The sequence below is a fragment of the Perca fluviatilis genome, chromosome 18 (assembly GCF_010015445.1).
Source record: "Perca fluviatilis chromosome 18, GENO_Pfluv_1.0, whole genome shotgun sequence".
Classification (NCBI taxonomy): Eukaryota; Metazoa; Chordata; class Actinopteri; order Perciformes; family Percidae; genus Perca; species Perca fluviatilis.
The window spans coordinates 7,444,429-7,460,632 of record NC_053129.1 but is presented as its reverse complement, the minus strand read 5'-3'; the positions used below and the strand labels follow the sequence as shown (position 1 = coordinate 7,460,632).

Below are 16,204 nucleotides of genomic sequence, written 5' to 3'. Positions count from 1 at the left end.
AGGAAAAGTCAGGGCAGGAGGGAAACATAGCACACACAATGATGGAATAATTAAACATTTTGGATCACAATGTTAAATAGCATGGCTATGGCGGTTATAGTGTTAAAGCAAGAAGTGTTCATAAAATAAAAATGTTGTCTTTTGTCTGTTACCTTTGCTCAGGGGAATTGTGAGACAAATGGTGCAAAGTTATTTTTTGAATAATGACATTTTATTAGCTTTTTGTGTTGTAATTTGTTAACTATTAGCTAAACTAGTGTTTACCTCCATTATATCAGTCACTTGTGCATGTATTTTTTATAGAAATACTTGGGAATTACATGCAGTGACTCATTAAAAAACCCATCTGTCACATTCAAAATACATTAAAAATCATTTTCAAGTGCATTGTTGAAGATGTCATACATGCATGAGTCATCTCTGGGCCAATGGAAGTGTGAATGTACATTGTAATTCATTTATGACAACAACATGTATGATCATTTCACAGTTGTGCACAACCACTGTAAATTAATTAATATACAGTATGGACATGCACAAACCATCTGTTAGCCAGTTTAATGACTGAACAAACCACATGCGTAATGATGGAAGCTTCCTGGTTGAACTGTATTACCCATCATACCCTGCAAAACATAATCTTAATGTTTAAGTGAGTGAAATTCTTTGTGATGGGCTCTGTGGATTAAATAGCTGAACCCATTATCCAGCATTAACCTTAACCCTCTTTTCCTATACATTGGTGTGACAAGTGACTAATATGAACAAGAATCATCAATAACATCAACTAAAAGTGCTTGTTTTTGCCACTGAAAGGCTCAGATTGTTCTTCTTAGTGGCTGACAACATTATGGAAAGGATCCCTACAGAGATAGACCTTTTGCTGAACAGCTCCAAAATCAATATCGCCAAACCAATCAGACTCCATTTAAATAAACAATACTTTTAGCGTGTACAGAGCCAGCATTTTTCTACATTTCTACATAAATGGGTAAATTAAGGGTTTATTCCAACCAATCCAGAGTGCTAATTGTTGGAACAATGGAAAGCCGAACCAAGACAGCTTTTGATGGTTTTATTTTGTTTCTGTCGACTTTGAAGTGTTTTTTACGATGATAAATTTACTGTTGATTTAAATGGAGTCTGGTGGGTTTTGCGATAGTGATTCCAAGGATTTTTTTATGTTAAATGTTAATGTTGTCAGACACTTGAATCTGAGCTTGTCAGTGGTAAAACAAGCACTTCTTATGGACATAAATTAAAGGGGCTCAATTGCAAAATAACATTGTAGCTTGTTTCACGACTGTCTTGCGTAATACTGGATGAATTCTAAAGATTGTTGTTCCTATCACTTAGACACAAACATAGGGAAATAATGTCCAGGTTCCAAAAAAAAAAGAGGTTACTCTAACTGGTGTGTTTCATTAATATACATTTGTATATTAATGAAACACACCATTATTACAGTTAATTTGTGTCAGCTCTGGGGTCCATTAAGGGAAAATTCCCCCTATTAAAAATTAAAAGTAATGATGCAATCGTGTATCAGTACATAAACAGCCCAAAGCGAAAGGCAGCAGTTGCAATTTCCCTTTTCATGTTTTCTCATGGTGAATTTCCTTGAGTACTCATTTGCTGTATGACATATTGTCTGTTTCATAATTCTAACAGCCCTGCTGAAATTAGTCTCACTGGGATGTAAAAGCTCCAGGAAACATCCTACAATTCTCCAATCCCACTCTGCTATTAATCACCGTCAGGTTTTTTTCTTTTGGTGACATTTCACATCTTTATTTTACACAGCTTTAAGAGAGAGCTGTTTGTGTTTACAAATATTGATCACGTTAAAAGCATAGCAATAACAAATGCAGATTCTTTTAAAGGGGGGATTTTCTCTTCAGGTTTTAAATCAGTCAGCAGGTGGGAGAAAATGTTTAATTGAAAATCATTGACTCATTTTTATGCACACTAGTTGGAGTTGCTGTAATCAACTTACTGAGCTGACTGGATTTAGAAACTTAGAATAAACCCCAGTCATGATACCTTTTATAACAACATAACTGACCTGATAAGATGGAGAAACACAGCTACTTTTAAACATTATCAAAGACTTGGATATCAACAGGTTTTTGGATATGCGCAAACATTGCTATGCTGACCTTTTCAATAAGTTGGTTGAAGGAATGAAAGAGGGACGCTGTGTTCGCACAGTCCAACATGTCCCCCGCCGCTGGTAAACTTTGAAAAAAATCCTGTTTTGCACGACTACATGTAAACGGGAATATTAGTGGAATATTCACTTTCATTAGCCATGTAAACAGTTTAGTTGGAATATCATCGTTTTTGGAATTAGGGCAAAAACCTGAATATTATGTGCATGTAAACGTACTGATAGTTTAATCCGTCCCTAACACTTTTACTAAGCACCCTGCTTTAGAATGTGGGGGTATCCAAAGTTTGACAGGCTTGCCGTACCTAGTTACAGGTGCTAAACTATGAACGATTAAACAACTGTTCAGGAAAGAGGTTTAGGGAACGGTCGATTTTCACAAACATATTCAACTACTATTTCACCCACATCTGCTGCATGATGTTGTCCCCATAACTCATCATGCCATCTTTTTCCATGCCATCTCCTTCCTCATTTCCTCCCATCATCTCCCCCACCTACCTCCATCCCTCCGTCCTTCCCCCTCCCTCTGGGGTCTGGAACGGGTCAACTACCCGCGATGTGGTCTTTGCCCTCTGTGGTAGGTACTTCCATTCCCCAACGGACACTAAGGAGCTGCTCTACGACCCAGCATCAGTGATGAATGGCGACACGCTCAAGTTCTGCCTAAAGGAGGCCTGGTGCAAGCTCTCCTTCTTCGTCCTCTCCTTCTTCTACTATCTGTACTGGTGAGCATGTGGCAGGCGGTGTGGGACAATAATTGGATTATGTAAAGAGATTACATTAATCTGATTATAACAGCTAGAGTAAAAAACTATGACATCAAACTCAAGCTACTAGAAATATTACTTAGACCAGGAATTGAAGGGAAATAGTGAAAATGTAAAACAAGGAAATTGTGAAAATGAGCACTTACACTATATGTTTGTTTCCATCCCTATTTCTATCACATGATTATTTAACTTGGTAAAATTCCCCAGCTCTGATGAAACAATGTGAGTGCATATCATTGAATAAAGTAACCATTTCTCTGGCAGTCACATGCAAGTTATTTAGATCTGTCAGGTTACTTAGGTTTAATATTAGGTCCACTACTGCTAATGCATGTGATGTTGAGAGAATTTGATTCTTTACTTCATTGACAAGCACTACCAGAATGCTTAGGTGGATAAGAGAGGGAAATAAACATTTTTATTTTGTGTTTTTTATACATAAGTTAATTCTGTAAATCATGGTATTTTTTAAATAGCATTTTTTGTTTGCCTTCGATTTTTTCGAGTTTTTGCTAAAATGTTCTACTGTTATATGATAATAATGCACACAATGTTGCTGTCCTTGTCTAATAATGCTGTTATTAATCACTCCGGATTCTTGTTCCATGTGTCATGTGGGTGCTGCAGTGTGTGGAACCTGGATATATCCCTCTAATAGATCTTATCAATGGAAACACTTAAAGGTACAATCCTTTTTTTCACCTTATTTCATATGGCAGTATATTGAGACGGAATAGTAAGGTTTTACCCTAATGGTCTTCCATATGGCCACTACAGTTGATCTTGATCTGTTTTAGGGGCAAGTTCATTATTAATGTGCCATGAAGGACTGTTGTGACTATATGGATTGAAGCTTTGAACTGATTTTGGTAGAGCCATGTCGGTTACAGATTGTAGTTTCTATGGGCCAGACATGGCAGCATAATAGCAAAGAAGAAGATTTTTAAAGAAAAATTATTCCATTATTTAAAAAGGATTGCAACTTTAACATGGAGTTGTTCTTGTATATATGTGATAGTGCTGTGAGTAAACATTTAACACATTCTGGATGGTCCCATACTTGTAGAGAAGTGATGTGCTGTTTTAAGGTAGTAGGTGCTTTGTTAATAGTGATCTCAATATGTTTATAACAGCAATACCACACATGTAGAAAAGCAACACCATGAGCAATGTGGTGAGTGTTATTATTCTACACAACACAAGGTACAATTCTTTGGTGTATTTGTTTGGTTTTGATAAAAGTATCATTAAGTTAACCTGACATTACATCCTAAAATCAACATATGCCAGGGAGATAAGGTGCTGCTTCTCGTTAATGCATATCTTTTTTCAAGATAACTTTAAAGATTGTGTGTTGATGTGAATTGTTTAAATGTACAATATGTGATTTTTCTGTCGCTAGGGGTCTGTAAATCAAAACGATAACAAAAGGTGGATCAGGGGAGTTGTCTTCACCACCATTGCCATCATTGCAGTCAGCTTCTCCCAATTAGGATTCCTTCAGTGTTAATCGTTCAGAAGGTTTTTACCAGGAGAATATAAACAGAGGTCCCCTCCGAAACAAACAGACATGGTGATTGTAATAACCCTAACCCTAAATAAAGCCGTTTCACGGTAAAAATCACTGTTTCTCCAACACTGTTGAGCTCAGCTTGTTGGCAGAGGGGCTGGGAGCAAAGCTGCCAAGAAATTGATAAAAAGTCAATTTATGACAGCTTCAGGCACACAACCACAACGCAGGCGCAAATATAAATATAACACCATTGACAGGCGAACAAATGTAACAGTTACTGACCGTTACCTTAAATAAAAATACATAAAAATATTTCTCTGGGTAAGAACATTGTTAGACACATTTGGGCTAATGAATGAAAGACATTTGTGTTGTTTGTTTTTGTGTCTAAGTGACTGATGGGAACAACAATCTTTGACATTGGTCCAGTGTTAAGCGAGATTGCTGCAGTCTGCAGCAGCGAAACAAGCTACAGTGTAAGTTAATAGGGCAATTGTGCAGCTTGTATTTACGTTCACAAAAGTGGTTGTTTTGCCACTGACAGGCTCAGATTAATATTATAAATGTCTGACAACATTATGGAGAGGATTTCTAAGAAGGTCAACCTTTCTGGTAAAGAGTAATATCCTTTTTTTAAACATAAATACATCCATGAAATTGCATTCGCTTAAGCCACCAGACTCCATGTAAATAAACAGTAATTCTATCATCGTAAAATACACTTCATTCAAAGTTGACAGAAACAAATTAAAACTATGAAAAGCCGTTTTAGGTCATCTTTCCACTTTTTCAACCATCACATCTCTAGTTTTGGTGGAAATAAACACATACTTTACCGATTTACATGTGAAAATATGTTGGCTCTATACACGCTAAAAGTATTGTTTTTTTAAATGGAGTCTGGTGGGTTTAGCGCTAGCGACTTCAGAGCTGTTTCTGGTTAAACAAAGTTCTTAAAGAGGTTTTTAAAAGGCCTATCTCTATAGGGATCCTTTTCATAATGTTGTCAGACCCTTAGAATAAAAATCTAAAACTTTCAGTGGCAAAAAAAAAATTGACAATATTGCCACATAGGGTTACATTGCAGCCCGGTGTGTGGTTGCCGGTTACAGCGTTCACGATTAATACTGGATCAATTTCAAAGATTGTTGTTCCTATCAGTCACTTACACACAAAAACATAGGAAAATAGGGTTGAAAAGAATTACCCTTTAATAACACATTTTCTTCTGCTCAAAATGTTCAAAATACCTTAAAGGTAGATTTGTCAAGTATTCAGCATAGGAATGGAAAAAGATGCTTGCTTTATGTGCTTTGCTTTACATGTTTTATTTTCTGTTGAACAGATGAATATGAATAGATTAATTGTCAAACGTTACATTGATGCTGACACTGTTAAACTCATTAACGAATTTTCAAATCGTACATTACCATTAGGTTTAGGAGAAGATTGTGGTTCGGTTTAAAATAAGTCGGTTTGAACAATTTGGTACAAGCTGCTGTTTTTGACAAGTTGGGAGTGAGAACAGTTTGCACAGAAACACATAGGCACAAAACCCCATGTATGCACATAATGAAATTTTGCATGCCATCACAGATCACAGATGAACACACAGCTCCACCTGAGTGCTCACCTCCACACCTGGGTGATGGCTGATTTAAAATCCTTTTTGGTTGCTCAGTGGAGCTTATCTGGTGCAGATGATCCACTGGAATTACTATATAACTCTTGATTTAGTCCATCTGGGCACACAGCAGGGGGACAGAAGCACAGGCTCAAAAGGCATTGAGCAGCCTTGGGCTAAATTTTTTAATGTGGTTCATCTATTTGACACGTTTGTGTACTTAGATGAATAAATTTAATTCCTCAATAAATAATGAAAAATAAATCAAGAAAAAGAAACCAGTGCAACATTTGTCATATTTTGTTTCAATATAAATACTAGAAGGGAACCTCCCTGCCAGTTTGCCCATGTCTGGTCTACACAGTTTCTATTCTACTTTTGCCCCAGATGAGCTCTGTGCTGTCTCACCCTTCCCAGCTGTACCTCTTCTGATACTGGATGATAGTGAAGCCCTGCCTCACTAATGGATTTCTCCTCAGAATGTAACCTTTGACTATTACACTCCAACCTTTTTTCTTACCTTTCTCCTCCTGAACTTGTCGTTTCTGTCACAACGATGCTGTGTCACGAGTACTTTTCCCTGGCGAGATGTGTACAGGAATCCTGTCTAACCCCTGTGGTCTAAACTTAGCATGTTGTATGCTACCTGCATGCTATTCTGCTGTACATTTACAGATCTAACCTTTTCATCGAATTTGTTGTTCTTTTCATCTTCCTGGGCTTATAAATCTGGCCATTCTATTTGCTCACACACATACACACACACACACACACACACACACACACACACACACACACACACACACACACAAGGTTAACCTCGGCTCATTAGCTAGACAGATGTTGAAAGCTAATGGAACATGAAATAAGCAACATCTGGCTCTAAAGGAAAGCGCTTGATATAAAATGTTTTTACAGGCGGGGAATTATGACATACATCCTTAATTTAGGAAGGTTAAAAAAACATTAAAATTAAAAACTCATGTAAATGTATGAATTTCTAACATTATGCATTAGGGGTGAGCCACCTTGTCAGAAAATCCATCTGTTATATTGTGTTCTTCACTGGCATACTGTACTGTGGACCAATACGTGGTCATGGAAACACAATGCATTTTTCAGTGAAGCAGAAGCAAATGTGTTCATGCATTGTTTTCGCTTGTATCACAATGTTCATTGAAGTGTATGTGTTTGCCAATGGACCAGATTAGATTTGAAATGTACGCCGCTGTTGGCATTTCTAGGTTGGTAGATAATACTTTTGGGTTGGCTGATTAACACCAGCATTATTACAGTAGCACAAAAATTCAAAACTCAAGTTACTCTTTTATGATGAGATCCAATGTAGCTAAAAAGCATTAATTAGCAAATAAACTTGCCAAAAGACACTGTCTAACACCACTGTGCGATTGGGAGTGGGCTGTGTGTTTTTGTAGTTCAACCAATAGAGTGGTGAGTCTTCTGTGGCAAAGGAATCAGAAACGATTGGTCTCAGTGGTTGGAATAACTTCAATGCATTAAACTTAAACTTTCATGCATACAGGGCTCCAGACTAACATTTTTATAACCACCATTCCGAAAAATAACTTAATGTAAACTGTCCCACATGCACCTCATGTTTTTAGAAATTTAGCTATTTTAAGGTACAAATGTGAGACTTTATTATATGGGGATACTTTTGGCAATCCTCAAAATTGATACAGCGGAAATGCTTAATTTTGAGTCTGTATATAGTCCTTAATTGAAATATAGTAATTTTTTTCCTTTTTAATTTTTTGAGCACTGGCCCAATCGAGCAACTGGCTGTTTGAATGTACTGCCCCGACATAACTTTTCAGTGTTTCCCACAGGTTGAAAATTTACTTGTGGTGGTGGGTGGCACAGCATGTGATGGCGGGGCACGTGATGGCTGGGTTCAGTAATAAACTAGTCAAACCAAGGTGAAAACAATGACTACATAACATTATCAGACCATTTAGAAAGAAATAACTATTTACCTATTAAACAAAGTAGACTAAAAGAGGATACAGATGACATTATTGCGACATGATGTGGCATTTGACACAATTTCAGGGTAGTTATTAGGGCTGCACGATATGAGGCAAATATGCGATATGCCATAATGTTGAATATCGCAAAAATGATATATATTTACTTGCGATAAATAAACAGATGTTAAAATGTACTGAGTTCTGCCTTTCTGCTGCTTTCAGTATTCTGCAAAATACAACAAATTGTTCGTTGAATTTGAAACAAATGAAAGGAAAGTGTAGCCACGATGTGCTTTGTCAATTATATCTTTTTTTTGTGTCCTGGGACACATTAAGGACCGCCTACTCAACTGCGAGGGGGACTACATACTGAACTTAAAAGTACTTCTCATGTCACAGAAACCACTGAGAGTGAATCATGCATTTTGGATGTTATTATTATACTGTCGGTTAGGCCTGCCCCTGACTAAGAATTGACATAGTCGAACAGTTCAACAGATAAAATACCTGATTACCTGGAGCCCAAATGTTATATGTATTAACAACTTAACCGTAATACTATACTATGATTCTGTTATGATGAAGCAGGGAATGTGGACCCAAACACAGAGAGAGGCAGGCAGGCAGGAGATGGAGGCGACTCAGGGATTTAATGAGAACAAAAAGCGGCAGTACGACTGGAAAACTCACAGGGAATGCACAAACCGATGGGCTAGACACAGGCAGAGTAAACTGACACACGCAGGAACACAAGGCACAGGGAAGCAACACAAGGGCACGGACACAAAATGATCTGACAAGAGACAAAGGGAACACAGACTACGTTTACATGCAGCCAATAACCCGTTCAAAACCGGAATATTAGCAATAACCCGGTCGCGCACTGCCATGTAAACACCGGCAAAAACCCGAATATGCTCATATTCCGGTTTTTAAAAACCCGAATATGCTACCTGGGTTACCCCTTTTCTAACCGGAAATTTTGGTCATGTAAACATGTATCGGCATATCCCCATCAAAAGGAACATTGATTTGTGTTCTGCGCATGTTCTATTCGCAAGGAATCTTGGTCTTTTGAGTAGAGGAACTTCTTGTATGCGCCAGAAAACATAGTTATAATAATAATTATATACTATAATAATATAGTTATATGTCAATGCAGAAAACCTGCGCGCAGTATACCGGAAGTAAACAAGAAGTAGAGGTAAACATGGCGAGACGCAGCACAGCACCACACTTTTGGAGCGAGGAAACCAATTTCTTTATTAGTGTGGTGAAAACCATGAATATAATGTCTTTTGTTGACAGCAGAAAGTACAGAGATAGTGAGATTTATAAGAAGGTGACCGAAAAGTTATTGCGTCTTAAGGTTGTCCGTAGGCTACGTCCAGACGCTAACCGTGCGTCGCCGTTTACGTCGGGATATTGCCAATTGATTACAAATTCCATGTATACAGGAGTAACTCTCTCTGCTCACGCATGTAAACGGGTTATTCCGAATGTTTCAGAAACCCGAATAGTAACCCAGAAAATTGACAGCTTGTAAACATAGTCACAGAGGCTAAATACATGAGGTGATGGGTAAATCAGAAACATGTGAGACAACAGGTGAAGTACATCAGGGTGGGGCAGGACAATCAACAAAGGCGGGAAAACAGGAAGTAAACTGGACAAGACAAGACAAGACAAGCCAAGACAAGACAGAAAACCAGACTATCAAAACAAAACAGGAAAAACAGACAGAAAACAGGAAATCAACTAAACACAGGAACTTGACAACACCAGACAACACAAGGGAGAACAGAGAACTCAGGAATAAGCCAAAACATACACAATGCAGAATAACCAACAAAAACAGGAAACAGAACAGGGAACACAGATATACATAAAGGGAACATAAATATACACAGTCCAGAATTAACCAAACAGGATAAATACAGAAAACTACAAACGAAACAACAAAATACCAGGCAAAACCTCCAAAACCACAACAGATTCAATTCCATACAGATTCCATACAGAAAGTTACGTGTTTCTACAGTTTTATTAGTACAGTTAATCCCACAGCAAGACTACCAGCAACATGCTACTACTGATGATAGCCTCTGAGCCTGATGTGAAGCGCTGACTCTGTCAGAGTTTCCTGTAAGCAAAATACTCTGAGTAACTCCCTCTTGTAGTGTAGCCATAGACTGTATTTAGCATGTAGCGTATGTCTAGGGCTTTTATTGTGAAAGGTAAGAACAGAAAGAGTCTGTTAAACGTTGCCTTTGTCATGGTTCGCGGACGTTTAGTATCTAAATCTATCCATGCAAAAAATATTTTTTCAGCAGATATCTTAGTTATAACAGCATAGAGTTAGCAAATCAGCTTGGTGTTCATATTTGCAGTAATTATTCAGTTTGGGAAATCCCACAATCTCTACAAAGCTAACGTTAGCTTAAGTTGACTGGCTGACTAAACAGGAAGGGGAATATAAATCGAGAATATAATAAATATTTTAAGAGCGAATTGCCCCACAATATGAATAGTTTCATTCACTTCAGTGATGCTTACGAACCTCGGCTCAAGAGCCTCGGTGTTAGCCGCATCACTGTCGCGCCAATAATTATGTTAAATCAAACCCTCTCGTGTAATATTGCTTAATGATCATACACTCAGTTTATTCCACTGTTCAATGGGACTTGATTAGACTTGGACACATTTATAATCAATTTCCAGGTCTAATAAGAACAACACCCAACCCAACTAGACATAGATAATTAAACAAATACAGAGGTTCTATTATTGTTCTTCTACGAATGAACATGAAAATATTACACAGGCTTTGAAAAGGAATAATTATTTATTTTTTATTCTTTTTTGTAATTTAAAGACCTACAAGTCCATCTACCAATGATAAAGGCAGTTATTAGAGGTTTTAATGAAGTCTCTAAGGAGGAACCAGCCTTTCACTCTTGATATGTCTGTCCCTCACCTCACATATATCCTCTCCTGGCTCTCTCTCTGAGTGAATTTTCCATCTTCTCACTAGAAAGATTAACAGAGGTGTTAGGAGCTCAGAAAGGCCTCTCGGATGAATACAAACATTTGGAATCATCAGTCACTGTCAGCGAGGTGCTGATCTGTTCTTGTCAAGTCACAGCTCAGTGAGACAAGTGTTGAATCCCCAATCTGTGATTTTTGGCTGTTAGTTGTTGATTCATGCCATCCTCTGTTATTCTCTTTTTTCAAGTAAGCATCACAGATCACTGTGTTGGGCAAAAACATGATATAGCAACGCATTCTCATGAAGTGGTTCGTATGATATCGTACAAAAATGTATGCACACCAATTTGTATGTTATCCTATGACATTAGGCGACCCCCAGCTGGTCACATGATGCCCGGTACAGAGTTCTGTGAGCTGTTAGTCGTATCAGCGGCCATTGGTAGTTGAGTTTAGCTAACAATAGGTCACTGTGAGCCGGCTACAGAGCTCCATGAGCTGTCAGTCATATCATCGGCCGTTGCTAATTGAGTTTAGCCGACAAAAGGTAACTTTGAGCCGGATACAGGACACTACGAGATGAAGATCCTTTCAGGGGTTGGGGCAGCTGAGTTTAGCAGACACAAAGTGAGCATCATGCGGTGAACACTCCCGTGGAACAAACCTGTTTCCTGGATGAAAGTCTTTTGTTTTTCCTGGGAAGTTTTGGCTTGGAAGAATGAACCACCCATTAGTCATTGTGGTGCATACAGCAATAAATACATTACATATATATGAATTACAGTGCTTTACCTTTCATAGCTATATGTACGAATGGTTTACTGAGAACACCCTGGATATAGTATATTGACCACATTGGGGAAGAAGCTAATCTCTGTCAATGGTTTACTTAAGAAAGAAAATGTGAAATCACTGTCACTTTGCAGCGATGTGTGCTTTACAGTTTGTTTTGTACGTCTGCTCATTGCATTACATGATCAGCTTTTGCTTTTTACTTTGCATTCAGTAGCAACTTTTCCACAGCAGCAGTTTTTCAGAAATGAAAAAAAAAACAGCACAATCTTGCCAGGAGGGATTTTGTTTTTGAATTTCTTTTACAAAACCTAAACATGAAATATTAAGACATTTAAATGTAGAACCACAATGTTATTAGCAACAGTAATAAGGCATTATTGTAACAATAGCATGTGTTAATTATTTTAACAACTCAATATTAAAAGCCATTATTATTTAAAGTGCTCATATTATGCTCATTTTCAGGCTCATAATTGTATTTAGAGGTTATATCAGAATAGGTTTACATGGTTTAATTTTCAAAAAACACCATATTTTTGTTGTAGCCTACTACACATTGCTGCAGCTTCTCTTTTCACCCTGTGTTGAGCTCTCCGTTTTAGCTACAGAGTGAGGCATCTCACTTCTATTCCATCTTTGTTTGGAGTTGCACATGCGCAGTAGCTAGGTAAGGACTACCAGCCAGTCAGAAGCAGAGTATGAGGGTGTGCCACGCTAGCAGCTAGGCTAGAATTATAACGTGTGACGCACGTCCGTCTGGACTACAATAGAGCTGTTTGGATCAGTTTGTGAACAGTGTTTTTTGTTGGAGATGGTAAGTCCCTTTGGGGTGGACTTTGGGCTTTTTCACTTTGTAACCCTATAACATGACACAATAAAGGAAAGGGAAAAAGCCAAAACGCATAATATGAGCACTTTAAAACTAGGCAATATAGTTATTCTAATTCCAGGTACAGATCATTTTGTGCATTTTGTACCAGCTGTAGGTCAGAGTTCACTATTGTGATTAGTATTCAAACAAGTTCAAGAAATACTATATTTACTAAATTCAAGCCACTTGAAACTACAAAGACAGATCCTCCTAAACCAATGTATGTTGCTATAATTGCAGATTGTAAGCCTTCAAATCCATTAAAATGTTAGATATATTATTTTCTCTCAAATACATCATTATTCTTTCCTACAGTAAACATTCTTGGTTATATAATAACATAAATCATTTGTTAACAACTGTGACATGAGCCTCATTCCATCATAATATTACCGCTGCCTGGAATGCTCCTTAACTCCGACCAGAGAGAGGGATTAACAAATAAAATATCTGACCGACAGCTTCCTTGCACCGGAACAAAATTCACAAAAGTATGTTAACTGCATGCTAAATTAATCTGAGCACACTAGGCCAAATTGTCTACTAATTTGACTGATTGCATTGCTGAAAAATGCAGGCATGTTTTGTATGAAAGCATGCAACCGATTAGGACACAGAGTAGCTTCTTATTGCATAAGTGGTGCAGGATTGGAGAAGATCAGTTGAAACTTGTTTGAAGTGCTTGCGTTTCATTCAAGCAGTCAGCAGCTGGCACATGCCCCCGGTGACAAGAAGCGGAACTCACAGAGCAAAAGTCTGTCCTGCTGTGCGCGCTGAATGGATGTATTACTCAAATTGGACCTTCTGGATTGTATTTAATTGTCTTAATGGTATACAACACACCCCCAAAAACGCAGCAGCCCCTTGTGTGCGTGTGTGTGGGCGGTTGTAATGTATAGCTGATCTTGATGGAGAAACAGCATTACTCTGAATCATGCAGATCATGACAGTAAATCTTAAAAGGGACTTCACATATAAACATTTGCTGTCAGCAACATATATAAAATCAACCTTTAAGCTTCTAACTTGCAAGGGCACAAACCTATTAGATCAGTTGATAAAGGAGTATTTAAATTAATCAGCAGGAATACTAATTATGGATCAATGAAATGTTTAAATACACATACATACACAATGCTCGAATGCTTTATCTAACTATTGAAAAGGCCATTAGCTTATTTGAATTGTTAATTTTCCCTTTGTCACCTTCTGCCTGCCTGGCCAGTCAGATAAGTGTTGACTCACTTTCCATGTCCTGTTTCTTCTTCTTGTGTTTCAGTATGATCTACTCATTGGTTACCTCATAACAACTGATTTATCAGCAACTGGAAAGAAAGAAAAAAAGCCTCTGGATTCACAGACTGCCACGGTCTAGGTCTAGAATTGAAAGACAGTAATTGTAAAAGTAAAGAAAGGAAAATATTTTCTTCTGTGGAGCCAATCAATGAACTGGATAAGGGTTGAAGCTTCTTTTCTGCTTCATCCCCTTAACAAGGAAGGACATGTTTTATGCTCGCCTGTATATAAAAACTGAAATTAAAAGTCCTGTTTACAGTTTCACTGGTCATAGCGAGACCCGAGTTAATCACTGCCTGGCCAACGTTTGTACCACATGCATACGCACGCATGCACACAACACACACAAACACACAAACATACACACACACACACCCTCCTCTGGAGTGATACCATACTTACTATACAGTAGCAGCGCAGGTAGCCCAGAGGACGAAGAGCACAGTAGCGTTTGCACAGTTTGTCTCAGGCACAGCATTGTGAAGCACTGTCCAGCCCAGCACAGCTCACCGACCCTCAGTCATTCCCCCTGGACACCTCACCAACCGTAGCTTAACTGTTGAGCCAGGAGCAAGGGCTAGATGGACAAGTGGACGGATAACATTGTACAGAAAAGAGAATGCACTGGAGGAAACGCCAGAGCAGCCAGTTCTTAATAGTTTCCCCCAGACGGCACATACAGTCCATGGCCCGAGGGTTTTTCTTTTCAACATTATGTGAATGGCTTTTGTGACATGTGCATTTTGGTGTATTCTTTAACAAAAGGCATTTCTAATTGAATTATGATCTACAGCTAAAGGTATTCTATACAGAAAATGCCTATTTAGTGTTATCCTAGTGTCGTTTGATTGTGGGAACATTTTCTAAAACTTAAACTAAAAACTGACACCTGTCCAAGCTTTTATAGTAGGAGCACACATTCTTTGCACAAATAATGTCTTTGATCTTGCACAATATCTGCAATATTTGGCTATATATTTGAGATGATTTATGATAGTCTAGCCACACTGGCGAAGGTCTTCCACCATCTAACGAACTATCCAGCCCTGTCTGAAGATGGGGACACAATGTGAATCTTTTCTAGCTTGATTTACCCCATGGACCAAAATGTAGTTCTTTCAGTATTGCAATCGATTTATTTATCACTATTTGTGATGGCTATACTGATGGCTTGCCTCCATCTCATACAAAATATTACTTTCCAATGTAACCACACCATGATAAGACAGCATATAGTGAATAAAGCAGAGGATGAGAAAGGTGCTAAGCATTGATCTGTCTTTATCTGTGATATCAATAAAAGCAACTGAAGCAGATGATGCAAGTGATACTGTATATGAGATCTGTCCGAGAATATTGATGTACTACTGTATAATGATTCCCAGAAAAGAAAGTTGCTCCCTTCCATATACAAGTCAGAAGTCAAAGGACAAGCTCAGCTAAAGATTATTATCTCTGCAGCTAGAACTCATTTAGAGTCTTGCTTAGAGACACTTCAGCAGGGCAGGAGCTTGAACCTGCATCTTCTATGTGTAGCACTGTTTTCTAACCGCCAGGCTCCTCTAGATCTTCATCATCTTATTCACACAATAAGCTCACTTTGTTAGCTGCTACTCAACGAGCAGCTGGGAATGCCCAATTCTTGTTGTTTTCTCTTACTCTAATTCAAGCATTTTCTATCCTTTCTGTGTATGTGACCGACCAAGTTGAATTTAGATATTGTTTATGAAATAAAGTATTTTAAAATCAAATATTTGGTCTTCATCTATCTATAAATTGCAACTGACGTTTGAAGGAGGCGACTTTGGTTCACTGAACATATTTACATGATAATAAACTGTTTATTGTGGACAAATGCCTCTGCCAAGAAACATACACAGACATAATATGTTTAAAATTATTCATAAATAGGCCTATGTATAAAAAAACACATTATCCTTGTCTTTTCCCGTTCGTTGTCCTGCAGATAACACAAAAAATCGCCTACACCTGGCGATGTGCTGTTTGGATGCTCGCATAAGAAAAAAGAGAATCTTCTGTTATTGTGGCCTCCATGTTTTCACACACCTGATGCTCTAGGCTACGGCCAACAGTTGGTGGCAGTCATGCAAAAAGTAGTTATGCCAAACGCCAATATAACAGAAGAAGAAGAACACGCATCCCGACCATGTGAACGCTGCCAG

The 16,204-nt window shown here is 38.1% G+C and overlaps 1 protein-coding gene across 3 annotated transcripts in view; it reads left to right on the top strand.

Moving 5' to 3' along the window:
• The window catches only part of cnih3 (cornichon family AMPA receptor auxiliary protein 3), a 143,205-nt gene extending 127,433 nt beyond the window's left edge, over positions 1-15,772 (top strand). The window contains exons 5-7 of one of the 3 annotated variants that reach the window (XM_039782002.1): positions 2,755-2,898; positions 3,571-3,626; positions 14,005-15,772. In XM_039782002.1, the coding sequence (XP_039637936.1) occupies positions 2,755-2,898; positions 3,571-3,598 (172 nt within the window). In that variant the 3' untranslated portion in view covers positions 3,599-3,626; positions 14,005-15,772. Of the gene's footprint in view, positions 1-2,751; positions 2,899-3,570; positions 3,627-14,004 lie in introns of all 3 variants that reach the window. The other 2 variants (XM_039782000.1, XM_039782001.1) reach the window with 2 other exon arrangements.
• The last annotated feature ends 432 nt before the right edge of the window (positions 15,773-16,204 follow it).